The sequence below is a fragment of the Erpetoichthys calabaricus genome, chromosome 8 (assembly GCF_900747795.2).
Source record: "Erpetoichthys calabaricus chromosome 8, fErpCal1.3, whole genome shotgun sequence".
NCBI classification, from domain to species: domain Eukaryota; kingdom Metazoa; phylum Chordata; class Cladistia; order Polypteriformes; family Polypteridae; genus Erpetoichthys; species Erpetoichthys calabaricus.
In genome coordinates, this window is record NC_041401.2 from 73,094,684 (window position 1) to 73,117,432 (window position 22,749).

Below are 22,749 nucleotides of genomic sequence, written 5' to 3' on the forward strand. Positions count from 1 at the left end.
AAGATATCAAATACATGTTTTTTATGGAGTGTCGGTCCATTGTTTATTTCAAAACTTCTGCAGATTTCTTCATGTTTTACCTGGACCTTGCCTAAAACAATCCAAAACATTAACTTTCTTCCTCTTCATATATGGTTTTGTATATTTCTTGGAACGTTCAAGATCACTTGTCAAACTAGAGGTTTCGTTTTCACCTCAGCTTGATCTCACAGTGGGAAAGTTTTATGTTATCTTTCAAAATGTTCTTCTGTTAGTCAGAACTCACATTTGTGTAGTGATGTTAAGTCCTCTATATATAAGAGCACAAAAGCAAAGCCAAACCTTAAAGCTCCTACTTTTGACACCCAAGAAAAGGTTATATAGGTAGTAGTTATAATCTTTTTCACGTACTGCTTTGTTTGTTCAATTTTAAATATCTCTCCAGATAGCATTTTTCTCAGATTACACAGAATCATCCGGACAGCTACTAGCAAACAAAATAAGAGCAACATCATTCTGAGAAAACCTAAACATTTAAGCACACAGCAGGCTTAACGCAGGTATTAAAACAATTAAGTGACACAAAGAAATTATTACTTAACTTCTGTCTAAAACAATGATGTGTCACGGTCCGCATACTTGATTTATGAAGAATTATGCAGTATATAATGTACAGTAATCCCTCCTCTATCGCGGGGGTTGCGTTCCAGAGCCACCCGCGAAATAAGAAAATCCGTGAAGTAGAAACCATATGTTTATATGGTTATTTTTATATTGTCATGCTTGGGTCACAGATTTGCGCAGAAACACAGGAGGTTGTAGAGAGACAGGAACGTTATTCAAACACTGCAAACAAACATTTGTCTCTTTTTCAAAAGTTTAAACTGTGCTCCATGACAAGACAGAGATGACAGTTCCGTCTCACAATTAAAAGAATGCAAACATATCTTCCTCTTCAAAGGAGTGCCCGTCAGGAGCATATAAAGTCACAGAGATAGAGAAAAGCAAACAAATCAATAGGGCTGTTTGGCTTAAGTATGTGAAGCACCGCGGCACAAAGCTGTTGAAGGCGGCAGCTCACACCCCCTCCGTCAGGAGCAGGGAGAGAGAGAGAGAGATAGAGAGAGACAGAGTTTGTTTTTCAAGCAAAAATCAATACGTGCCCTTCGAGCTTTTAAGTATGCGAAGCACCGTGCAGCATGTCGTTTCAGGAAGCAGCTGCACAAAAGATAGCAACGTGAAGATAATCTTTCAGCATTTTTAGACAAGCGTCCGTATCGTCTAGGTGTGCGAACAGCCCCCCTGCTCAATCCCCCTACGTCAGGATCAGAGAAAGTCAGCGAAAGAGAGACAGAGAAAAGTAAGTTGGGTAGCTTCTCAGCCATCTGCCAATAGCGTCCCTTGTATGAAATCAACTGGGCAAACCAACTGAGGAAGCATGTACCAGAAATTAAAAGACCTATTGTCCGCAGAAATCCGCGAACCAGCAAAAAATCCGCGATATATATTTAAATATGCTTACATATAAAATCCGCGATAGAGTGAAGCCGCGAAAGGCGAAGCGCGATATAGCGAGGGATTACTGTATATATTTTTCACATCTCAAGTTGGTGTACTATATCTATATAAAAAATATATGTATAATTTAATATATTTAATGTGTTATGTTAAAGGTTTATAAATATAAATATTGTTCACCAACATGACGTCAAATGCAAGATAAACATCCAGCTTGCACAGAAACAACCACCAGCTGGCTAGAAGCCACCCAAGAAACTCAACATCAGTCAACCTACATCAGTGAGCTACTTGACTCTTTGCAAAAGAGTCACTGGAGCACCTAACAGACAATATGTGCTCAAAGAACAAAAGTGCCAGTATATAAAACAGCTTCTCCAACGCAGGCTCTGCTATCTGAAGTAAACCTGGTGGGAGAAGTCAGAGGAACTGGAGTCTGCCGCTGATACCAACGACATGAAGACCTCCTATGATCACCTCCGAGTCGTGTCCAGGCCCAATGCCACAGATCTAACTCCAGTCAGAGCCTCAGATCAAACCACCCTTCTCACAGAGAACAACGACATTGGTGCACGTTGGGAAAAACACTTCAACATTTTGGCACTTCTCAACTAAATCTAGCTATCTCAGAAACGCATCATTTAATATAGTGATAAAGTCTAAACTGGTATCTTTAGAACTTTGAGTTATCACTGCTATAGACAGTTTTTATTTGTTAGTTGATGACTTCAGTTGAGACAATGTTTTAGGGTCTCTCAATGTACCTGTTGAAGGCATTTAACAAGGTATACTTGAAAAAATACAGTATAAATAGTATATTTGGCTTTAGACTTAAAAATGGCATGAATCTGTCTTAATTCTGATAGGAACAAATAACATCATTTGAAAGCATTGGTTAAACTTTGTATTGCAGATTTGAAAATGTCCTGTATCATTATTTCTCATTAAGATATCCAAGCAGTGGCTTAGGACAACTAATTCATTACCACAACATAATCCACAAGTTTCTACTTTCCATTCAATGCAGATTCACAAACACATTGCATACAGTTTTTGTTCTGAAAGGCAAGCAAGGCCAAATGCCAAAGCTCTCAGTGTGTTGTTTACTAGCCAAAATATAACACTGCTGTAGTGTAATGCACAACAAATGTTTTGTAAACTAAAAATATATAACTATACTACAAAATACATTCATATAATTAGAGCCACATGCTCCATTTAACTAATTTTAATATCAGTTTGCTTTAAAAAAATGTTCATTTTGTTTAACTTTTAAAAATTAGTCTGGTGAGTTGAAAAGTTGATTTCTATGTCCACTGTAAGGCCTTATTTAAGTCAGTATGTTAAATTATTCTGAGTGATAACTCACATGGAAAAAAGTGTGGTTGACATGACAAGAAAAGGATCACAATAAAAGCTAAAATAATATGGAAAAATAACTTATTCATCTGAGGCAGAAAGAAAGATGTGGAAAGATTCTGAAAATGCCATTCTATTGTGCTTGCTTGCTTTGTAAAGTGCACTATAATGTGCTCTACAAAAATCTCCCAAATACAATTTTAAAGGGAAATACACTGACATTGAAATCATATGTGGCACAAAGCAAGGTAATTTGATGGCTGCAGAATATTACAAAAACTTAACACAAAAGAAGGGAATGTGTAATAGTACTACTGCTTATTGCAAAATCCTTATTCTAGCAGCAATAAGCAGAATCGCCATTCTGAATGCTGACTTTGTGGAGTGTTTTAGGAAAGTAAAGAGCAAATCTTCAGGATTATAAATTGGTCACTATGTTCACATAATTTCAGAATCATAAAACACAATAGAAGAGAGCTGAACATCATTTTTTTTACAGCTACAAACAGTAGTAAAGAGTTGTAAATATTATTACCCTAAGTTCTTGTCTATAAGCCGCGGCTTATCTAAGGAAAAAAGTTGTGAAAATGAAAAAATAGAATATCGGCTTATACATAAATCCGGCTTATACAGTAATCCCTCCTCCATCGCGGGGGTTGCGTTCCAGAGCCACCCGCGAAATAAGAAAATCCGCGAAGTAGAAACCATATGTTTATATGGTTATTTTTATATTGTCATGCTTGGGTCACAGATTTGCGCAGAAACACAGGAGGTTGTAGAGAGACAGGAACGTTATTCAAACACTGCAAACAAACATTTGTCTCTTTTTCAAAAGTTTAAACTGTGCTCCATGACAAGACAGAGATGACAGTTCCGTCTCACAATTAAAAGAATGCAAACATATCTTCCTCTTCAAAGGAGTGAAGCAAACAAATCAATATGTCTGTTTGGCTTTTAGGTATGCGAAGCACTGCGGCACAAAGCTGTTGAAGGCGGCAGCTCACACCCCCTCTGTCAGGAGCAGAGAGAGAGAGAGAGAGAGAGAGAGAGAGAGACAGAGTTTGTTTTTCAGTCAAAAATCAATACGTGCCCTTCAAGCTTTTAAGTATGCGAAGCACTGTGCAGCATGTCTTTTCAGGAAGCAGCTTTACAAAAGATAGCAACGTGAAGATAATCTTTCAGCATTTTTAGACGAGCATCCGTATCGTCTAGGTGTGCAAACAGCCCCCCTGCTCAATCCCCACACGTCAGGATCACAGATAGTCAGCGCAAGAGTGAGAGAAAAGTAAGCAATCTAGCTTCTCAGCCATCTGCCAATAGCGTCCCTTGTATGAAATCAACTGGGCAAGCCAACTGTGGAAGCATGTACCAGAAATTAAAAGACCCATTGTCCGCAGAAATCCGCGATATATATTTAAATATGCTTACATATAAAATCACAATTTAAATGACCGCTACGCACGCGTGTTGACTCGGCGACGCCCAGAGCAGAAAGAACGCGCTCCGGCCGGGGAGTGAGAGAGACGCCAATATCTCACACTCTCTCCCCCCTTAAAGAAATTAAATGGGTGCGAGTGAGACCACTGACCTCCCTCCCTTCTATTAGTTATAGGTTATAGTACGTTCGGCTTATCCATGAGTCCGGCTTATCTATGATACGATTTTATTTTAAAAATTCGTATGATTTTTGGTCTCCGGCTTATACATGAGTCTGGCTTATAGACAAGAACCTAGGGTACTTTAAATAATACATATGGTAATATAAGAGTCAAATGATTTAGTTAAAAGCTAGACAGACAGCTGAAATGACTGGAATAAACCAAAACTTCAGTGTGTCATGTCATATTTCTAAACTGTCTTAATGCAGTGATGATGGTATTAGGATGTCAAACGTATGGGAGTGACATGTAAATATATAACAGACTTCATTTCAAGACATTTCTCTCTTCTCTATACCTGAAGATGTACATTTTTAGGTTTTGTCTTCTTCATTTAAATATGCACAGACCCACTGAATAAATGAATTAACTTTTTAAAAAGATGGGGCCTAACTATCATTTTAAAAATGCACAGAGCATTTATAACTTGGATAGACTGGGGACATTTTTCTCCCCCTCTTTTAATTAAGTAATTACAGTAAAGTCTCAGCAAACACTGGACTTGCAAAAATCCTGTGCTATGTCATTGAAAAGCTACAGAAAGGCAGGTCACAGAGTTTGTTGTTGTGATCCAAGGTTGAACGGTAATTGAGTAGTAGTGTGATTCTTGCTCCAAGCCAAAACATTATGCAGTTAATTCTGTGTAAATCAAATTCCACTCTTTAAGAAACTGGGATGTAATGGCTCAAAGAGATTAGGAGAACAAAATTAAGAAGAAAAAAAAAAAAAAAAAGACTAGAGAAAAAGGTCTGATTAATAAAATGTCGACTTTCCATAATAAAATACTGGCAAGCATACAAACAAAACATTTATCATGTATCAACATTCTGAACACCACAAATCTGTTCTTGAGAGTTATACCACTAGCATTCAAAGTAAAAAAAAAAAAAAAAAAACGCCCTGTGATAGGCCGTCTCCACATCCTGGGCCTGTTCATGCCTTGTGCTCTGTTGTGCCCTGTTGTGCCAGGACGAGCTCTGGCTTTCATAACCCTAAAGGTGACAATGGAGGCATGGCTAATGATTGAATAAACTATGCTTTGCTCTTTCAAAAGTAAAAAACGGTTTTCTGAGGTATACTATTTCAGCATGCTTACATTTCAATTAAAATTCCACTAAACTAACCAGTTAAAAAGTAACAAGGCTTTCAAGTTTCTTTCTAAAATGTATTTTGCACACTTCCTATGAGGTTACAGTACATGCAGCCAGTTTATATGCCCTCTTCCTAGCTCCAAATGTGTCATTTTCTGTTTCAAAAATAAAAAGAACTAAGTTTCCCAAAGAAGGATAAATAAACCCACAACAAAACATGTATGTCTTCTCAATGAGACAGGTCTTGAAGTGGGCAAATGTTTGTAAACAAAACAAGATGACCGAGAATACAGCTGGCCCAGCAGACCAGGGGGGTATTTTCCATATGTCGCTTAAATCATCCGAGATCAGGTGCCTCATCTTGGATGAGTTAATGCCGGTGAAACTCATCCGGGATAAGTCGGTTTTTCAAACGCAGTTGTGTATTAGATTAGTCTAGCTGGATCTAATCATCCGAGATGAATGCGCACGCCCGCGCTGATTGAAAAGCCCATATATATATTGAGACTAGAAAACATGATCAGCAAGTCTTTGTAACAAAATGAGGAAACAACGGGCGCATTTTTTTTTTTCACACAAGCGGAGCAAGACCTTTCATTCGAAGGACATGAAGAATTTCAAGATTTAATATGCACAAGTGGTAACACTGCAAAAGCAGCCCAGACCAGAAAAGACAGCTGACAAAAAGTGGCCGACAATTAAATGCGTGTGCATTGTACTTACTGAAAGCAGCGTTTCATTTCCTATGTGTCAGATTAATTATTATTTAATATGTCATAATTCCAGATCAAACGTGAGCACAAGGAGAACACGGGAACAGGTTAAAGTGAAGTACAAGAATATACTTCAAACTGGTAAATATTGGTATATAACTATTTAAAGAACTGATGACATAAAGAATCATATATAATATAAAAAACATTAATTTTAAAGCTAATAAGAAGACAGACAAGCAAAAAACAGGTGGAGGTCCACGTGGTCCAGATCTAACCCCTGCAGAAGAGTTGGCTCTCCAGCAAAATGCCCATCGCCCTGTTTCTGAGGGCATTCCAGGGGGAAGCTCCTCCTCAGAACCAGTGGCAGGATGCAGTGGTCACTTCATTTCAGGTAAAGAATGGTCATTGCATATATTTGTCCTCAATGTGTGCCATAGGTATGTTCCATATAGCCCTCTTTTTTTGTTGGGTCAGTTGCAGGGAATGTCATATCCCTTGAACCTGTGTCTGACCAACGAGATATTGACTAAGGTCAAATATTTGATGAAGACACTGTGTCTAACTATTCATCAGGAGGAGAGGTACATTTGCCAAATAACGTTTGATCAAACTCCACTCTGATCAGTCCCATGTGTCCCAATCACATTAGGAAATCCTGGTAATGAGAATGTTAGGCTGATTGTGAGATTCTTTATGGAACTGTGGGTGTTTTAGCCTGTGTATTACCTACCTGCAATGCCTCTTTTGTCTGCACACGCAGGTGTCCAGGAAACACAATGAAAACCTGAAGGAAATCTTTCAGAGCCAAACAGACTTTACGAATTGCCTGACCGTATTTTTCGTACGTGGATTACTCGCTTAGCCGGATGTAATTGTTGACGATTTGGCCTGATCCTGGATCTGTCGGTTTTTTGAAACTCTTGCTGGAAGTGTTGTCATAGCAACACATCCTAATCCGCAAACCTGCTCGGAGCAGGTTTGTTCTGCGTAAACAAGGATTAGTTTACACACGTGATCAGTGACGGTGCGTGGAAGTCATCCAGTCATGGCTTCGCCGTTCATGAATGAGCGACCAATTGATATTGGTGCGCAAATTATACGAAGAGATTTTCATATAGAGAGGGTTTTGCGCGATCGGGAAGATCCCTTATTGCTCCCGGAGGAAATTCTGTTCTGTAGCAGAGGGGGAATATTGTACCTCAAAGATTTATTAGCTCCGTATATTCGAAGTCAAACTCGGCGAAGTCGGGCTCTCACAACCACACAGACAGTATGCATTGCTTTGAGGTTTCTTGCAAGGGGCACTTTTTTTATATACTGTAGGCCAGGGGTCGGCAACCCGCGGCTCTGGAGCCACATGCGGCTCTTCAGCCTCCTTGCAGTGGCTCCCTTTGGCCTTGACAAAAAAATAAAAACCATGAAAATGAATAACGGCTATTTCTTAATTTAACTTGTATTTTTATATATATATATATATATATATATATATATATATATATATATATATATATATGTTTATTTACTACTACTACTACTGTTATACATTTTAACATCTAATTGAGAGAGTTTAATTCTGCGTGGACAGAAGCATTTGCCTTCACCGCCAACGACGCTGGCTTACCGGTGTGCTTAATATGTGGCGATAAATTATCGAACAACAAAAAATGTAACGTTGAAAGACATTTTCAAAACAAGCTCTCAGCATTCACTGAAAAATACCCAAGTGAAGATAAGCGAAAGACAGCAATTTCAGAACTGCAACAGAAAGCTGAACAGAGCAAACATACTTTCAAAAAGTGGATCACTTCTACACAGTCAACTACAGCTGCTAGTTTTGTGGCAGCTCAAGAGATCGTAAGGAGGGGTAAGCCGTTCACAGACGGAGAATACATGAAAGAATCGTTCATAAAAATATTAGAGCATCTATTCTCCGACTTTAAAATCAAACGGGAAATTGTTCAGAAAATGCAAGCTGCATTTAGAGAAAGATTCAGTGAGTTCAGAAAGGAAAAACACACACTCTCTCCTTCCCTGTCACACCCGTGGACATCGACCTATCCCTGCTGAACACATCCGCATTCACAGGAGTAAGCCCGATCTAGAAATTGAACTAGACGACATAGCAGATAAAGATTAATGGGTGTCCAAGTTCAAATGCCTGACAGCGGATCTTGAAGAAGTCACCCGTCAGAAGGCTACTCTTGCTAAAGAGCACAAATGGAGTGATATTGAAAACCTCCCCAAAGCCGACAAATTTGTTTTCGACACATGGAGTGCCATTCCCGAAACGTACATGAACATGAAAAAATATGCATTTGGAGTCCTGTCCATCTTTGGCTCAACATACTTAAGTGAGCAAGTTTTCTCAAGCATGAACTTCATAAAGTCCAAATATCGCTCCTGCCTCACACATGAGAGCCTGCAGTCCTGTGTGAAGGTCAAAGTCACATTGTACAGCCCCGACATAGAGATGATCAGCAGCGAACTTCAGAAACAGAAGTCACTTTAAACAGGTGACAACAATAGCATTTAATAAGCTATTATTTTTCAGAAAAACAAAACACATTCATTTCGGACCCGGAGCTGATGTAGGTTTTTTGTATGTTCAGGTGCTTCAGTTGATTCAGCACACTGAAATGGAATTTAATGTTTACTTTTTTAAAGCTGCTAAGCTACAGCTAAATGTTTTATTTATATTAAAGTGGGCTAGTTTTTATTTTAATTTTACACAGGTATAGGAAGGACCCAAATAGGCCTGCATAGTTCACTTTAATTTATTTCAAAGTAGCCTTACACATGCACACTGCACTTCTGTTTGTTGTATTCCGTGGTTGTAACATGTAAAATCTAAAAAAAGATTACAACTTTTAAAAGTTTATAAGCTGTGTTATGTTTTGCGGCTCCAGACTATTTTTCTTTGGAGGAAGAGGGGGGGCAAAATGGCTCTTTTGATAGTGAAGGTTGCAGACCCCTGCTGTAGGCGATGCGGAACATCTATCGAAAAGTGCAGTTTGCCAGGCAATTCGTGAAGTCTGTTTGGCTCTGAAACATTTCCTTCGGGTTTTCATTGTGTTTCCTGGACACCTGCGTGTGCAGACAATAAAAGAGGCGTATCATGCCATTGCAGGTAGGTAATACACAGGCAAAAACACCCACAGTTCCATAAAGAATCCCACAATCAGCCTAACATTCTCATTACCAAGGATTTCCAAATGTGATTGGGGCACATGGGACTGATCAGAGTGAAGTTTGATCAAACATTATTTGGAAAATGTACCTCTCCTCCTGATGAATAATCAGACACAGTGTCTTCATCAAATATCTCGTTGGTCAGACACAGGTTCAAGGGATATGACATTCCCTACAACTGACCCAACAAAAAAGAGGGCTATATGGAACATACCTATGGCACACATTGAGGACAAATATATGCAATGACCATCCTTTACCTGAAATGAAGTGACCACTGCATCCTGCCACATGGTTCTGAGGAGGAGCTTCCCCCTGGAATGCCCTCAGAAACAGGGCGATGGGCATTTTGCTGGAGAGCCAACTCTTCTGCAGGGGTTAGGTCTGGACCGCGTGGACCTCCACCTGTTTTTTGCTTGTCTGCCTCCTTATTAGCTTTAAAATTAATGTTTTTTTATATTATATATGATTCTTTATGTCAACAATTCTTTAAATAGTTATATACCAATATTTACCAGTTTGAAGTATATTCTTGTACTTCACTTTAACCTGTTCCCATGTTCTCCTTGTGCTCACGTTTGATCTGGAATTATGACATATTAAATAATAATTAATCTGACACATAGGAAATGAAACGCTGCATTCAGTAAGTACAATGCACACTACTTAGCGTTTAATTTGACGGCCACTTTTTGCCAGCCGTCTTTTCTGGTTTGGGCTGCTTTTGCAGTGTTACCCCTTGTGCATATTAAATCTTGAAATTCTTCATGTCCTTCGAATAAAAGGTCTTGCGCCGCATGTGTGGAAAAAAAAATGCGCCCGTTCTTTCATCATTTTGTTACAGCCTATCAAATACTTGCTGATCATGTTTTCTAGACTCAATATATATGGGCTTTTCACTCAGCGCCGGCGCGCGCGCATTCATCTCGTATGATTAGATCCAGCTACACTAATCTAATACACAGCTGCGTTTGAAAAACCGACTTATCTGGATGAGTTTCACTGGCATTTACTCATCCAAGATGAGGCACCTGATCTCGGATGGTTTAAGCGACGTACGAAAAATACCCCCCATGCCTCTTAATTTTTTGTATCAGCAATATTAGTTCAAAAACAGGAAGTAGTAGAACAGAAAGAATAATTTAATGCAGTATCCTGTATTATTTATTACAGAAACAAAGTCATCATTTCTACTTAAGTGTACAATTAATTAATATGAGAATGTTCAAAAATTAAGGATTAGGGAAAGTACCCTAAGTTCTTGTCAATAAGCCGCGGCTTATCTAAGGAAAAAAGTTGTGAAAATGAAAAAATAGAATATCGGCTTATACATAAGTCCGGCTTATACATCCATCGCGGGGGTTGCGTTCCAGAGCCACCCGCGAAATAAGAATATCCGCGAAGTAGAAACCATATGTTTATATGGTTATTTTTATATTGTCATGCTTGGGTCACAGATTTGCGCAGAAACACAGGAGGTTGTAGAGAGACAGGAACGTTATTCAAACACTGCAAACAAACATTTGTCTCTTTTTCAAAAGTTTAAACTGTGCTCCGTGACAAGACAGAGATGACAGTTCCGTCTCACAATTAAAAGAATGCAAACATATCTTCCTCTTCAAAGGAGTGAAGCAAACAAATCAATATGTCTGTTTGGCTTTTAAGTATGCGAAGCACCGCGGCACAAAGCTGTTGAAGGCGGCAGCTCACACCCCCTCCGTCAGGAGCAGACAAAGAGAGAGAGAGGGAGAGTTTGTTTTTCAGTCAAAAATCAATACTTGCCCTTCGAGCTTTTAAGTATGCGAAGCACTGTGCAGCATGTCTTTTCAGGAATCAGCTTTACAAAAGATAGCAACGTGAAGATAATCTTTCAGCATTTTTAGACGAGCGTCCGTATCGTCTAGGTGTGCAAACAGCCCCCCTGCTCAATCCCCACACGTCAGGATCACAGATAGTCAGCGCAAGAGAGAGAGAACAGTAAGCTGGGTAGCTTCTCAGCCATCTGCCAATAGCGTCCCTTGTATGAAATCAACTGGGCAAACCAACTGAGGAAGCATGTACCAGAAATTAAAAGACCCATTGTCCGCAGAAATCCGCGATATATATTTAAATATGCTTACATATAAAATCACAATTTAAATGACCGCTGCGCGCTCGTGTTGACTCGGCGACGCCCAGAGCAGAAAGAACGCGCTCCGGCCGCTCCAACCGCGCCATGCGGGGAGTGAGAGAGACGGCAATATCTCACACTCTCTCCCCCCTTAAAGAAATTAAATGGGCGCGAGTGAGACCACTGACCTCCCTCCCTTCTATTAGTTATAGGTTATAGTACGTTCGGCTTATCCATGAGTCCGGCTTATCTATGATACGATTTTATTTTAAAAATTCGTATGATTTTTGGTCTCCGGCTAATACATGAGTCCGGCTTATAGACAAGAACTTAGGGTACATAATGTAAGTGTAAATCTTGTGGTAACTGCAAACATACTGTATGTAGAAACATTTTTGTTTATTCTTTTGGTACACTTTGTAAAATCCTTTGCACTAGCTCTTTTCAATTACTGTGTATTTTGGAAAGTTTGTGATTTGACTAACCTTTTCATCAAGTGAAATTCACATTTAATTGTATTTAAATTTGAAGACTGATTGGGCCCAAACCGGGCCAATAAAATGCCTGCTAATAAGATTAAACGCATTTTCCTGTACAACAGCATGCAACTGGTTTCTTTACACTTCTGAAGTCATTCTTAAATTTTACAGTCACTGCTATAGGCAACCCATGATGCAATTTCTTGTGTGTTATCAGTTTGTTACGGTTGCCTTTACACTTTAATGTGGCATTTTTAGCAAAGTAATCTGACCTTCATACTTTTAACATTTGTGCAAAGTGGTCTTTTATGATTCAGATGTAAAGCTTGTTTGCAAACAGTAGATTGTCATAATTTACTTTTGCATTTAAGAAGTACCTAATAAATTCTTCAGCATTTGATGTTTTGTAGTTTCTTCAAAGTACTTATACTCTTCCTTTCATCAACGGAAGATGTTTTTCATTCAAAGAGTTTGATGCAAAATAAATAGGTGTTTGACTGAATTCTTTGTTTCTTTCAGTTTTCAAACTTTCATTGACATTTCACTGTTTGTTTTTATTGGTTTATGGCGACTAAGTTTTAAAGAAAGATTCTACTGAGAATCAAAGAATTACTCTTGCATTAGTCATGCTATAGCAACAGCATTTGGACCGTTTGTTAGTTTTAGCAATCAATGAATACATCTGTTTAGAGAATATACACACACATAAAATCAGTTAGAAAAGGAAAGGGACTATAAATTGCAACAGTATGGGTGAGTTTGGATGTGTGCGTGAGTGTATTCAAAGGTGGAATGCATCCTATTAAGAGGTAATTTCTTGTTATGTCCCTGAAGCATGCAGGTTTAGCTCCAGCTTCCAGCAATACTGCTCTGGATAAAGCAGGTTCAGAAACTAGATTCACTGGCCACGGATGAAGAATAACACTGAAATGCATTAAAGAATTCAGATCAAATGTAGGCAAACATGAGGTGCAGCCGTCTAAATAACAACCGCCACTTGCAAAATAACTACCACAAACAAGTGACGATAAAAGGCAAAATTACATTTTAATTTTTATTTTAAATTTGCTAGTATTAGGTTGGATATTATACACATTAGATAATTACTTCAGCAAAGAAACATTCTTGCATATGATACACACTTCATCTATCACATAAAGCATATTAACTATCCATCTGTTCATCTTCTGAACTTTCTTTTATAATATAGTGTAATGGGGATCTGAAGCCAGTGCCTGCACCTGAACTGTTGGGTGTAAAGCAGGGACCAGTGTACAACAGGGTGCCAATCCATTACAGGATCTGAACTCAACTCCTGGAGCTGTGAGCGGTGGACTTCAACTGCTGGGGAACACTGGGATATTTTAATATAAACTGTAAAATTGTTATTTGAAATATGTAAAACATCTACTTTTACTTAGCATTTTCACTATTTATAAACTTGTTCAATTTCTGACAAAGTTCATTATAGCTTTAAAATAATATTTTTATTTTATATAATATATTGTAATAGATACATTCATTATTATATATATATATATATATATATATATATATATATATATATATATATATATATATATATATATATATATATATATAAAGGTTGCTTACACCACCATCATTTATGATCTATGCTATGCTATCAAATTAGTAATGTTTTATTAAATATCCATGCTCTCGTTCAAATTTCTGGTCAAGAAATTTCTTATTTAGTCCAAAATGCCTGTATTGTGCTGTATACTGCACTGTACTGATGATTTAGATGTAGCTTTTCTACATTTGCAACTGGTATATAAAATTGAATTATATATAAACAAGTAGAACCCTGATTTTAAACTGCGTGTTTCAATGCACATTTAATTTACTTCATACAGAAAAAATGAAAACAAACATTTCCAAATATTTTTCTTACTGACCACTCAGATACTCCAGGATGAGGTAAAGTTTGCCTCCAGTTTGAAAAGCATATATGAGGTCCACGATAAAGGGATGCTTCACTTCCTCAAGAATGTTGCGCTCAGCTTTAGTATGAGCAGTGTCCTTTGCATTTCGCACAATCATTGCCTGTTTAATACAAACAAATACAAAATTTCAAAAGTATGAATTAGTGTAAGCTGCCCTAATTCTGGGGGTTTATAAGAAATGTAGTGATTTACTTTACTACATGAGGTTGAGAAACACATAAACTAGAATAATTGTATCAAATAACTGAAATATTAAAGTCTAAATATTTTTGATTGTAATAGAATTGTGTCGTTTCATGCTATTTAATAAAAGGTCCATAGAGGGCAAGATCCCAGTAAATGATCAAAAATCAACAATAACATCACATTCATAATCACTGACCTTGAAATGGTCTAAATTGATCCCTCACCTGGTTATGTTTGAAGTTTTGTGATTTTAAATTTCTGTGAGAGGCTCTTGGAGAGGTAGGACTTCTGATAAAGAATCATAATTCAAAAATATTATCATATTCATGATTAGCAACCTCGAGATTGGATACAAATGGAACTCCATGTGCCTACATTGCTGACTCACATTTTTTCCAAAGTTTTGCAAAAAGGCGCAACTTCAATCCCTCTCATCCCATTAACGGGTGAACCAGCTGGGGTCCACTGAGGTGGCATGCACAACTTCAAGTCCTTCTGATGATTTTTGCATAAAGCTTAATGTCTTACACTGTTTAATATCTAGTTATGCATCATATGTGGGTTTTTTCTCACACTGGCAAAGTAATTTCAAAGCATTCATAAGTAATTCTTATGAATGCAGTTCTGTTCATGGACTTTATATAAAGCAGTAGCGACTTATCTAAAAGAACCCTTATTTGTCTGAGCAGATTACTGGTACAGTGACCAATTTTTCCCTACCAAAGATGCTGTACATGGACTATGAAGGCATCCTATTGGTGCTTCAAGTTATTTTTCTTTTAACTATGTAGATATTAATTAATCTATTTTTTCAAGAATGTTTGTTATATTTTAGAGGCATAGCTATTACTATCATTTTGTAATTTTACCTTGGCTGTTATTCATAAATTCCCATTTAATGAACACAAGGCCATTTACATAAACTCATTTTTCACATTCTCATGTAAGAGAAAAGAAAAATGTTTAACAATTATATCTTTAGATTCTTGTTTGGCCTGGCACAACAATGCAGCCTTGTTTGTTTAGAAATAGCAATGAAACCAGGCTTTTTCCATGTACATATTACTACTGTAGATAGAAAAGATTGAATTAGTTTTGCCCATTTTTACAGTCAAAACTGGTTTGCATAAATGCCACAATTAAAAATTGCTTTTGAAGCTTCTTCTTTATCATGCAGAACAAATTCATTTTGTCCATTTCAACCATAAACTTCATTCAGCTAATGTTAGTTTCTAAGAAGTTACATCTAAGCAATTTAAGTGACAACTGAAAATGTCAGCCCAATAAATGCAATATGTTTCAAATGACTTCACCTTAAAACTGCAGAAATAAAAATACATGTTCCTTCTCTTTCCTTTACCTTCAATAACTCTCCAAAGTAGATTATGGCAGCCAAAATCGTTCTGAAATCAAATACCTGCTATAGAAGCAGAATAATTCTCAATTGCTACACCTAAGATTCAATAAGAATCTGTTAATGCAGATAAAATGACGTCCCTCCCAATTTTAGAAAACATTAGGTTGTTACACCAAGGGGTTAAGTTGTATGGGTCAGATAAATGACCAGACATTCAGGCTTCTGCAAGCAATCATAGAAAATTTCATCAATCTGTCTTCTAGAAAGGCAGACTTCAGAATGTTGATCAATACAAGGAGGACAACAACCTATACCACCTTTCAAATTCAGTCATAAAGGAAATGTATATTGTGTGCAGTTTGGCGCGATCAGAGACGGAGTGGCATTACTAAGCACTCCTTGTTACATATAGAAACAGAAGTCCTGCCCCAGCTAGATACAAATATAAGGACAATCTAACTTTTCTTTCAGGTAGTAAATGGACCCCACAAGCAAAAGATTTCAAAATAAAAGCTATGTAATGAATTCAAATTATTTTTATGCTAAAACAAAAGTTATTCCCACTGAACTTCATACAAATGGCAGTTATACATTCGTACAACATGATTTTAAAGTATAAGCCATGATTTGTTACAACCAAAAATATACTTCCTCAAATATGTCAACATGACTTCAAAGGGAATTTTAGATTGTGAGGAATCTCTTCCAGCCGATCAGTTGAGTGAATAAGAATACAATTTAATTTAACTGTTCTGCAGCTTCTGAAATTATCCTATATTTGCAGCTAATGAATAATGTTATTTCTACTTAAAAATAAAATTTTAAACACAACAAACTTGTACCAAGTAAGATCTGCAGTCCTCACTAGACTTATTTTTTCCTAAATGTGAACTATAAGCTGACTGGCATTGGATCCTCACTCATAAAAAAGCAAAGCTCCTGCTCTCTGTAAACTGCTGAACCTCATATACTGTACTCTGTTATTATGTATACTACACTGAGCAAAAGAGATAAGAATATGTTTGAATGTAATGTACATTGCTATTAAATATACACAGTGAATTGTGAATTTCCCCTTGGGATTAATAAAGTATCTATTTATCTACCTATCAGTAATATCCATCCATCCCATTTAGTAACCTGCTTATTGAGTTCAGGATTAACAGAGCCAGAGCCTGTATTGGCAACACTCCATGAAAGACCACAGTTAATTATTCAGAATGCACTAGCTGCACAGTGGTATGGCTTCACCAATACTGTGTACCACTGCTGCAGTCTGTACTTCAAATAGTACTTATACCTTACTAAACACGAGAGAGATGTGCCCTAATACAGGTTGTGTACCTAAGCATTATTTTAAGCTATAGACCAAGCAATACCACTCCCTTGTTGACTAATGGTGTTTAAAACAAGCAGGGGTTACGTGTAACATGACATGAAAAGAAAAGACAAAAAAAACTGCTTTAACTAGCTTTTGTACAGTATGTGCCACAGTTAAAGGGAGATTTAAAAAAATAAAAATAATAATACCCCTCTTACATTTTTTTCCATAGCTATCAAAAGCAAAACACATAGAATTAAAAGTTATATTTCTTTACATGGAGCAACTGCAATTAAGATGTTGCTTTTTAAAATGTATTTTGCTCTATTTTCATGAAGTTCTTTTTAAACTTCTTTATAAAATTGTAATGACTAATCCTCGCTATATGGACTGCAATATTTCACTGCTTGAATGATCTTTAAAAAAAATCTTTTAAAAGAGTCAGCTAAAATTAATTATTTTGCTGTTTTAATTTTGCCTTGAAGAGCTTAGAAAATATGAAAAAAATATCTGCTAACAAAATAGAAATAATCTGTTTATAAAAGTTCTTTTAAGCATCAATTTTTGTTACAAAGTTGTTTTATACTGTAAACTATTTTTTTTTCTCAACTACCTCCTTTTCTATACATAATAATAAAAAAATTGTAAGGGAAATGAGCATAGTGTTTAATTCATAAAGCTTATTAACACGGAACTGACACAAAAGTTCAGTAACACTTTTAAGACTAAATTGAACATTTTAATATTTAAAACAATTCATCAACATTTCATATACACAAAATAAACATTAAGGCATATTTAATTCAGTACATTATAACTATTATTTTGTGTGTCAGTTGACTGAATCATAATTTAATCACTGATACGAAGTTTCTAGTTTAAAAATTTGGAGAAAAAAAAATACAGGAAACCAGTCACTGTGCTTACTCTGTATTTGATAATGTACATGGTGTTTAAACACTCTTCTAGAATTTTATTAAAAGAATAAAAAAAAAAATGAAAACTACAGGCAGAGTTTGGGAAGTATTTGTATATTACAAATAAAATTAGAAAAAAGAAAGAATTTACATGTAGTATTGTGTTCACATAAATTATTTTTCAGCATGAAGTGTATTTCATATAGGTGAGTATTCTTCTTTTATTTTTCAAGTTTTCCAGACATTGCTTTGAATTTTCTAGTTGTGTGTCCATCTATTTCAAAAGCATAATTAATGGAATAACACAACATATTGTTGTCTACCAGAAAAATACTAGGGAGTTTGTTAAACATAAAATGGCAAATACTGTATAAAATCTGTCAATTCAAAATAAGCTTATTTTTACACCTGGATCTTTTACAATTATTTACAAAAAATCTCACTAACTTGTACCTTTTTTAAAACCTTCATTGCAAATATCTTCCCAGAATTGGCCCCAGTCACTTTTCTGACTTGGAAAACCTGGAAAATAATTAGAATACGGAAGGCTAAAATTAGAAAACATTTTCATATTCATGTTTGCTGTAGTTTCACTAAAATATTGAGAACTTCAATAAAAGATGACACTTTTACATGGAACTGAAATTTCTTCTTTTGATAGTCAATATATTTTATAAAATAAGCATCAACAGAAGTTCCAATTAAACCGTATCTATAAGAAAATACCACTTAAAGAAGAGTAAGAGGGAAAGAGACACTATTTTCTTGTGGCGTTTCACAAAAATGTAAAATGGCCATACCTCCCACTGTTTCATTACATTCTGTGATCCATTTAAATTACAGTTGTGCTGTTTTTGCTCTCCCTTAAGACATTTACAGCCCTCACATTTTTAAGTGTTAAAACTCACACATTTACTCATTTTGGAGTACTTTAATGCTGAGACTATGCTGTTGCATATAATCAAACTAAGATTACTTTGAAGCAACTAATGAAAAGTTATTTTACATTCAGAAATATCGCCAACAACAGTTACATTAACAATGAGGTTTTCCAAACAGGAAAAAATATTGTAAACCATTTCTTTTTAGTCTATATCCATCCTTCCTTTTTCTAAGCAAGACACCCACTGGGGTCAATCCCTGCAATACTGGGAGTAAGGCAGAAGCTAATAATGAACAGAGTGCCAGTCCACTCAAAAGGGGCCAAAGAAAATAGAAATTTAACAACCTGCAAATGTTTTATATAAATATAAATGAAGGGAGATAAAGTCATGTGAGTAATGTTCTAGACTGTTCTTTAGTAACAAAGAAGTACAGGGAATGAAAAAATGTTTACCTTTCCGTAACCACCTTTTCCTAAGACACGAAGCAACTCAAAACATTCTGGACGAATTTTCTCCGTTCCTTTGTTAACACTGTTCTCAGAGATTTCAAATTTTTCACAGTGTTCCATATCGCTTAAAAAAAAATAAGGAAGAAAAGTATAAAATCGAGAACAAGTTTAAGAAAAACAAATAAATCAGACCTGACCAGAAAAATACATTTGTCTGAAAATCCACTTTTCAAACCAACTTTTAATATAACAAGTAGGATTCTAAAATGTAAAACAAATAAATGCCATGGAGCTGTAAGCAACTTTGACCAAGGACTATGCAGTTTGAGAAACATGAAACATTATCTTTACAGTACAGACAAAAATAATATGCACAAAAATGAAATGTTTTTTTTTTCAGTCTTGCAATGCCTCAAATCTAAAATTGGTGTTATACTCATTTTTAAATGCAAAAATGGAAGCTCCATACAATAATTTGATGAAATGTCTATACTAAGAGTGCACAGTTATAGAAACACAAGCTAGATACAAATAAAATGCTTGCTTTCTCTGTAATTTCTAACTTGTAAGCACAGCAAATACGAACTGCTTATAATCCTTTTGCTACAAATTTAATTACTTTCATGAAAAAGATGAAATGAGAATGACAAAAAACTAACAAGTTGTCACAAGAGCAGCAATATTTTCAACATCATTCTATTTGCATTAAAACAGATACCAGATGCAAATGCAATAGTTTCGCTCCTTATGGTACAATATATGCTTCACTCTAATAATGTCATTGTTTTTTTTAAATCAATTAACGTTATTCATACTGTCCACACCATTTAATAAAGACAACAAAAGCACATTTTATTGAGATTTTGCATGCCTTGAAAATTAATCACACAAACTATCAGTTTAAAATATGCTCAAAGAAACATATGGACCTTGTTTTACAGAATGTTGTTTTCAAAGCTTAGTCCGAATAAACTAAAAGTTTCCAGATGCTTGGCTTCCTATATACCTTTGTTGATACTAAAGCCTAAAAATGTACCTAGAATAGAAAAGGGTATGAAGTTAGTGGTATGAACATAAGTATTGGTGCACTATTACACGTGGGGTGTAATAAAAATATATTGAATAACTACTCCTGTGAGCGTAAGACAGTTCAATAAGCACCAGACTAAGTAAATGAAACATTTTTGCATTTATTGAACATACTCAATGTATTCTGCTAGGCAAGTGTGAAGACAAAATAATGATGTGCATACTATGACTAACTGAGTCTGCAGTTACGTTTTCCAATTTTGGAATGATGCAGCTACTGTCTCCACTTGTGCAGAAAGTAGCAGATGTTTGGAGGTGACAAAGATTGTTTTGTCTGTATAGCAAAAGTACAACATTTCCCCCCCCCCCCCCCCACTGGAATGCAAATGTGATGTTGTCATCTTTTCATAATATACTACATATTATATTTTTCATAAAGTTGATATCTGATAGCTTTATAAGCATTTATTAATTGCTTATATGGTGTTAGGCAGTTAAAATTCAGGAAGTTCCCATTTCTTTTTCTTCTCCATTTATCTTTATCCACCTATTAAACTCATTTATTTTTACTAGCTTTAAGTTTTACTCCGTTGGCCATGCTCTCTTTCTCAGGGGTGGGAGTTGATTTGTTTTCAATCCTTTTTTTTTGTAAAAATTGATCTATTTTTATGGAATGATTACAATAAAATAAAAAAAATAAAAAATTCAGGAAGTTGTATTTGAATGTTACACAGCACTCCCAACAACAAAAGAAAAAGAAAGCAGAAAGTATAGGTGAATAAAGTAAAATATGACCCCATTTCTCTTTAAGCACATTACAAAGGGAATAAACTGAGGTCAAGGCTAGACTTTGACAACCATTAGTTTATCCATCACTTTTTATGTGAAACGTACACGCCACTTTTTGATTTTTCCTATCCTTTTCTTTGCTGGCTATCAATGAGTCAGTCTTTGCAATGCTGACAACAAGCTTCTAAATGCATGAATTCAACAGAGAAGAGATTTATACAGCAACATCCACTGACATGAAGTGGAACTGCAAGATGTCTATATTCAAGTAACATGGAGCCTGCAGGTGGAGAAAAATGACAAACAATGCAGTTGGTTTCTGCTGTTTTTGAAGCACTATATCCAAGTCTAAATACAGATTTTAAATCCAAAAGGCATAACTAGCCAGCTTTTAGTATACACTTGGACTAAATTCAGACACACCAACAATGTTTATTACTTTGTCTTTCTGATGTCTAAATACACACCTGCTCAGCAACACTGATTTTCCTGTCAATGTCTTTAATGGAAGTTTTTGCCTCTTGGCTCTAAAGTTACATCTGAAATATAATTTTGTACTGTATACGCAATGTTGGATGAAACATAATTCAATTTGCTTTTATGTTTTTTATTGTCCATTTGCAAACTAGAATGACCTTTCAAATACATGCATAATTATTCTGAAATACCATCCTGTCATATGCATTCAGCACTGTGCTATGCTCTTGGGTCACTGAAGAAAATCACTTTCAAAGCTAGTTATCGGGATAGTAATCATGTAATTGCTTGGGAAAAATCACTATATTACATTATAAAAAATACAAACAAGGATACAAAAAAAAGTAAAAAGAAATGCGTTTTTAATACAAGTCAGTATTTTAGACTGCAAAACTGAAACAAAATGCTTTGATAGACTGCTGTATTTTAAGTAGTCCTGTGGTAATTTCTTCCAGTATATTTCATAGCTCTTCAATTCAACTTCACCTTCATTTTGCTCTCATCCCTATCCACACAGCTTCAAGTATGTTGAGGATGGGGGTCAGAGATGGTCAACTTCTTATTATTTGGGTTCCATCTGCAGACTTCCTCTCTTGATAGATCCTACTTATGTCTGCAGTGTGACTGGGGATGTCATGCTGAAAGATTACATTTTTGCCAGTAAAATGTTTTCTAGAAGGTACAGAATGATTCCCTATATTGCTGGCTGAAATGCACTCCTGTACCATAACAGAGATGTCATTGTGCTTCGCAGAAGCCTGCAGACAGGCCCCAATATATTTCTTTGCCAATACTTTTCTGACATATTAGCATCTTTGTAAACCAAACATTTCAAATTTAGACTCACTGCTCTGTAAGATATTCTTCTACAGGTTGTCACGCCATGCTTTATTGTCTTTCATGTACTATAGTCTCTTGTGCTTACTGCCTTTCCAGAAGAAATGTTTCTTAACTTCATCAAGCCTGTCAGGTCTACGTTTTAATAATAATAAAAATAATAGGTTTTATTTACACAGCAACTTTCCCACGCTCAATGCGCTTCACAGAGTCTCGGAAAACACAGAAAGAAATAGGTAACATTGGATACAAATATTTCCTGCATAGAAAACACATAGAAAACAGATACATACAGGATATACAAAGCATCAAATAAAAGACAATAAACCGAAGTAAAATACTAAATTCAATACTAGAAGAAAAGCCCAAATCACATAATTTGTGATATAACACACAGACAAATTACCCTGAGCATCTGGACAGAGAGGTAAATTGAA

The 22,749-nt window shown here is 35.9% G+C and overlaps 1 protein-coding gene across 1 annotated transcript in view; it reads right to left on the reverse strand.

Moving 5' to 3' along the window:
• LOC114655655 (ribosomal protein S6 kinase beta-1) overlaps nt 1-22,749 on the reverse strand; it is a 68,983-nt gene that overhangs the window by 21,791 nt on the left and 24,443 nt on the right. The window contains exons 3-5 of the mRNA XM_028806787.2: nt 19,184-19,304; nt 18,301-18,369; nt 14,019-14,166 (exon numbers count right to left, since the gene is read on the reverse strand). Of these exons, the coding sequence (XP_028662620.1) occupies nt 14,019-14,166; nt 18,301-18,369; nt 19,184-19,304 (338 nt within the window). The remainder of the gene's footprint in view (nt 1-14,018; nt 14,167-18,300; nt 18,370-19,183; nt 19,305-22,749) is intronic.